Below are 6,628 nucleotides of genomic sequence, written 5' to 3'. Positions count from 1 at the left end.
TGTGTCCAAAGTACTGAAATACTAAGTAACTATATGGGTCCTTTCCTTGGTTGTATATAGACATACAGATATATACATTTTATTTACAATACATAAGTAATTGAGATATAACATGCAGTTCATACTAACTTAAGTGTAATAGGAGTTATAAAACTTGGTATTCGAATCTACGTAGACTATGTGACAATAACAAAAGCAGACCCTCAGCTACTGACAAATAGAACTGTGAGATAAGTATTGGCTACAACAAGTGCGCTTCATTTGCTGATATCTATAATGGTCCATTACATATAATTAATGATATAAACCATCAACTTCATGAAATAATAGAACAGTGTACAGTGTTACTAGTTTTAAGTACCTGTATTAATCATTCTTGTTGGCCCGGATGTCATCACTCAGGTGGACTTAACGTGGTAGGAAGCCGGAATACCCGGAGTAAACACGATTCGTCGGGCAATGAACCCTCATACAATTTTCACGTCCGATCTGGAATTCGAACCCGATCCGTTTGGCGAATATCGGGCATTCAATCTACTCCACGACGCAACCGACCATCCAAAATGTCAATATCTCGATTTTGTTTAATGATACGTGGTATGATGGTACGTTTTAATAAAACTTATTGAAAAAGACATATGATATGATAATTATAGAAATTATACATTGTACCCACTATTGTCACAAACAAATAGCTCCATAAAATGTTCGGTCTACGCAAAGCAATTTCATCACTTGAATTTATTGTAATCTAGAGCACCGATCATGAACTCGTGTGAAAACTGTAGGGGCCCCTGAAAAGCAGATTGTTTGGGTAGGAAGGGGAATAACCCCTATCATAATCTGCGTTGACGAATATCAAAGGACCGGATACATGCATGCAAATTATAAAAGTATTGTTACAAATATCAGATTGATCGTTGAAAACCGCTCAATTCAAAACTTCCGTTAGTTTATTTTGAGTTTTCTGATATGTTTTCAGAGTTTGGTATTACGTTTTTTTGAGTATGGTAATAGGTTATTATGAGTTCAGAGTTAATGTTATTTTGAGTCTTGAACCTTTTGGGAATTTTGGTGTTGTGTAATTCTGAGTTTGGTATTATGTTATTCTGAGTGTGGTGTGGTGTTTTTATGTGTTTCCAAAGCCTCATATGATGGTAAAAAATTCACAAAAAAAATCTCTATGTATTCATGGTAAATTATGAGCCACAAACCTTTTAATATGTATTTAAGGAAATACTTGTTTCGTGTCACTAGACTAAGTAGACTATGAACATACTTGCTGCAAGGTACAAATGCCTATAGAATAGACTGTATTTGAATATTAGCATGTGTGATCAATACAAAACTCTGACACAACAGATACCTGCTACAACTGGGTTAACTTTCCCTCGAATGGTTACGAACTACTCATTTCTTTGTTTTAAATAAATTAAAATTCAATTTTTTTTTCAACAGCGCTAGCGTCGACGTAATCGATAAGAATAAAAAAAATGAAAAAAAAAAATGGAAAAAAAAAATGGAACCCCCCCCCCGAGACAACACCAAAAGAACAGTAATGAAGAACCCCACTAGAAAAACGCCAGGGAAACATTCCTTTTGGTAAGCGTTTCCTTATCACATGTGGATCCTATGATGTCTCTTGTCAAATCCGGGAGAGTAGGTCTTTAAAAACAAATAAACAAATCAGTCTTTACTCAAGGAAGACAATAAAATCTTACTTTTGGAAATGAGGTCCACGACCGCAAGGATTAAAGTATGTTTGGAAGAAAACCTTAGTTTGGTAATCAATCGGTCAGGACAAATATATAACGAAAACCCTGTTAAATAGAAAACAGAATATGGAGTTAGATCATCAATACTGACATGGGTATTTCATTATCGACGGATGTTATAAGGAAAAGGCAAGCCAAGAATTGTGTTAGGATAGAGTGGTGAGAGAGATCGTTAGAAACACGAACGTCACTGTTATTAAGTTGACTCAAACTTTGTTTTATTCGCATCACATATGTAATACAAAATACAAACGTTATTGAACATAAATTAATTGTAGACAGAAACAAGTGTTAATGCACTTATATTAATCTGTTACCTTTCATCGTAACCAACATTAACATAGCTTAGGGACAGTGCCGTGAATAAATTACAGGGAAAGTTAGATGAGAGTAACGGAAATGCAGTGTAAAATATGGTACATGTACAAAATATGTTATATTCAGGAATTCGGTACATTATTGTCAAGACAAATACTTCTGTTAGTACACTTTAAGGTATTAAGTTGGTTAATGTCTATTAACAAAGCAAAATAACTACAGGACTAAAATGGACAACAGCAATATCATTGACTTTACTTTCTGGAGAATAAATGAAGTGTCTTTATATTAACGTTTACTTATGAGGTCTTTCGTCGTCTATCACCGCAAAGTATCGCAGAATCAGGAAATATTTTACTGCGTAATATTGTCTAGAAATGAAATACTGCTGCATCAGCACTTAAGGACATCAACAAACCTGAAGAGAAACGAGAAGAAAAGCAAACTTGAGCACATCCTCGATATCCAGGGGTTGCGCTCACTTTCGCTTTCTACACCCCTGGAATATGTCATAGCAAAATTGAAGGCACGAAGATAGCTGTTTGATTGGTCTCAGGTCAAACAAACTCACCAATCGCCAGGCTGATACATGTCCTTTGAATATTACAAAGGAGAGACGCCCGACTTCAAAGCCTGTCAATTTTTACCGTTACGTGACCGCGAGATTCTTTTGATGTATATCAAACGATCGAACTATTCTCCTTGTCTCATAACAAGGTGGCGCACACCGAGCCTTTAATTTTGCTATGACATATTCCAGGGGTGTAGAGAGCGAAAGGGAACGTAACCCCTGGACATCGAGGATGTTACAAACAGGAACTGAAAAACAAGTGTTGATGTATGGTCAACGTTTCCTGTAACACATATGACTACCTTCACCGAAGTCGCCTGTAAAATTTGGACATTATCTTCTTTTTAATCTTTTATTCAATCAGCTATTTCAATATTTTTAAAACAGTGCATATCTAACTAATATTAATTAATCTCACCAAAATAAAACAATGATGTCCACGCTAGAATATCTATTGCAGATATAGTTAATTTTAGAAACAAAATAAGAATATCTGAAAAGGCCATCATTAATAACTAAAATGTCAGTAATACTTAGGATTACGATCATTTCGATAACATCAAATTCATAGCATTGCACACAGAGATAATTTTAACCCTTTAGCACTCTTAGAAAAGATGACGTAATTATGGGTTGGAATTAAGACCCAGTGATATCTTCAGGTAATACAAACCTTCATCAAGATGTCATTAATCATTAGGTTATCACACTTACTGACAATACCTAGACGGTAGTATAAAACCGCTCGTACAACTAAAACCTGCACAACGTTGATAAATCTATATATAATTATGACGAGACATCGGTACCAGGCTTAGCTGTTCGTAACACGATATTTTATTATTGAAGACCAAGTTTCAGAGGAGGAAGGTTAACGCGCCGAATGTATATAATCTACAATGATTAAAAATATGAACATATTTGCTAATTTCTCTGTTGATAATTTTTTTTTACTATTTTTCATTAACAGCTACAAATAACTTGCCCGTCACTCCGTTCTACCTGGCTTTGTTTGCACCATTCCCAATTATTCAAATTAACATGTACATTTTTTACAAGTATTAAGATATTTTTTTAAACCTGATAATGTGATTATATATCAAACATTTCAGTTATTACAATCTGTACAGTCAAATGCTTTTAAGCCATTTGATTTTTTACAATACCACCACAGCTGTGCAGTTCTGGTAATTTTCTTTAGTGTAGGGGACCACGGTGGCCAAGCGGTTAAGGCGTCTGGTATTATGCTTCCACTAGCCCTCCACCACTGGTTCACGGGTTCGAGACCTACGTGGGGCAGTCGCCAGGGTCTGGGCGTAGGTCGGCGGTTTTTCTACGGAAACTCCGGCTTTCCTCCACCACAAAACCTGGCATGTCCTTAAATGACCATAGCTGTTAATAGAGCGTAAAACACAAACAAGCCAAACCGTTAGTGTATGAAGACCGATCCAGTGTTTTATATGTCATGGTTTCTGAGTTACTGTAAATCAAGATTCTACGGGGTATTTAAATCTATTGTATTGGAATGAGTTTTCAATACATCTGTGTGCATTAACAGGCATGTGATCACAGGATAGAATAGGTGAGAGGACACAAGATCTCTATACATTTGTATGAGTCAATCTGACCCAAGTGATATTTCCTAATCTGTAAATGATATTTGTGTTGCAAAAAAAACATAAAAACATTCCAATAAACACTGTTGTTAATTGAGGAAAAACACACGTTAAATCAACATGTTAGCTGACGCATTATAACGACAGGAAGTAATACTTTTTTTTTAATCATATTTACATTAAGACATTTCAAGCTGACAATGCTTCGCATCTGTCCCCGTGAGTCTATGAGCAGATTATGCTTGATTAAGACAATACACACTGTGGCTACCTATACCAGTGGTACATTGTTTTAGGGCTCGCATTGTTACGATACATAATTCATATTTCCAAAGAAACAAAATAGATACGGAAACGTGATACCTGTACTAAGTTACTGGTGTTGTATCTAACATCGTACCAATCTTTTGGTTTTAAGCCCTAAACATTATAGTGTCGAGACGTACTGTACACCGTTCAGTATAAGCTATCAGAAAGAGACGTAAGCCTTCAGAAACAATTTCTTTCGTATGTTTTTTTATATATTTATGGAACCGGTATATACTGGAAGATGCTGATACGGAGCCATTTCCTTAGCGTGTGTGTCATTATCTGTTTTATTGAATCGGCCTTGAGTGTAAAGAAAGGTATGGTATCACATTATCATTTCTATACATTTTATCTTAATGTTAGTTCTGAACGTCATGACTACATATCAAAGGTATTATACAATTGATTCCGTTTAGCTCTTGAAACACGTATTGATCAGAAAGAAACATTTATTTATATAAAGTCTGTGTTATCATGAGGAAAATTATGACTTCTTTTAGTCATTTCAGAACAAAAGAAAATGATAGATATACATCTTCATTAACTTATCTATTTAACAGGTAATTTACGCATAACATTAACACGTAATAATCTAGTTAATAGATAGTTAAACGCAATATATTATACACGTACTAATTTAATTGATAAATCTAATACAATTACTATGTCTAACTAACATATTCGTTAACACGTACCATTAACACGTACAAATCCAACTAGCAGATACTAAATACAGAATATTATCCTTGTTCTAAATAATTCAATATGCTGTTAAGACAGAGCATTAAAATATCGCAGTAAACATTCATGGTTTGACTTATCAGCTTCTGACTATTATAACTTATCTAATATATATATTTTTTAAATACATCATGTTTTAATGTAGTTAAATGTAAAAGAAACCTTTTATTTATTATGGTATATAATGATATGTAAGTACAAAATCCAGAGAGCTTGGTAGGTAGGGGCTGTCCCAATCACCTGCTCTTTGGATTGGAATCTGTGATAGTTTGTTTTAAATTATTGCCATATTACGTATTATACCTGTTCTTAACAAAATTATGATATGGTCTATATATTTTTACATTAAGATGATTGATTCCTGTTATGTAACTATATGTTTTTATACTGTGTAACTATATACTTGTACGATGTAATTGAGATATATGATACTATAATAAACAAAATTGACTTGACTTGACTCTAATAAATGTATACAAACAAACAAAGTGGATTTCGATGACTATACACATTAAAATTGAATACAATTTTTTCCCTAGTAACTACATACATATTCGGATAATATACCTGATAATTATAAGTTATGATTTACCTCATAAGCTCATACGTACTTGGATAATGAACGTAGTAAGATTTCATATATATCGATTGATGTCATTTATAGCATGGGTGACATTAAAATTTAATTCATCTATTACATCATTTACAGCACGGTATCCGTTTCTTACTTTTAACATAGCCACATCTTCCACACTCAGTGTTATGTAATGTTGCTATTTGCCATCAGTGATTTATAAAACAATGTTGATACAATTAAAACTTGTTTACATAGCCCCTTATATGTTACTTTCAAAGAGCAATTAATAACAATTTTCATATAATTTCATATTGTTTTTGATCAGTAGAAAGACGCACCTAAAGACGCCCCTTAAAAATGTGTAATATTTATATTGAAGTTGAAGTTTTACTTTCATGTACGTATTGAAGGTGTCGTAACGGTTCAAGACCGTCTGGTCCCTTTGTCAAGCTATTTTTTTATGTCACTCGATCCGGGACATTTCGCCTATCGATAAAGACCGTATACACACTGCATCAGATAGTAATTATGCACTTAATATGTTAATTTACTTACATGTATTTCGTAAAAAGTTTTATAACGTATTAACACTCTTGTTAAAGTTGGGATGTGGCTCAGCTAAGTCTAAGCCCATTAGGAAGTATTTAAATCAGTCTAGATGCCCATCTTCCCTATATCATGATGTTAATGTTATTGAAATATTATTTAAGGTGGTGGGGGG

General features: G+C 33.9%; 1 protein-coding gene across 1 annotated transcript in view; it reads left to right on the top strand.

Moving 5' to 3' along the window:
- Window positions 1-4,721: 4,721 nt before the first annotated feature.
- Window positions 4,722-6,628, top strand: part of LOC110449525 (collagen alpha-1(XII) chain-like) — a 19,819-nt gene continuing 17,912 nt past the window's right edge. Inside the window, exon 1 of the mRNA XM_021496446.1 lies at window positions 4,722-4,906. Within this exon, the coding sequence (XP_021352121.1) occupies window positions 4,831-4,906 (76 nt within the window). The 5' untranslated portion in view covers window positions 4,722-4,830. The remainder of the gene's footprint in view (window positions 4,907-6,628) is intronic.

Source organism: Mizuhopecten yessoensis, unplaced genomic scaffold, assembly GCF_002113885.1.
Source record: "Mizuhopecten yessoensis strain PY_sf001 unplaced genomic scaffold, ASM211388v2 scaffold4631, whole genome shotgun sequence".
Lineage (NCBI taxonomy): Eukaryota > Metazoa > Mollusca > Bivalvia > Pectinida > Pectinidae > Mizuhopecten > Mizuhopecten yessoensis.
Note: the sequence above shows the minus strand (reverse complement) of the source record. Positions and strands in the feature narration are given on the sequence as shown.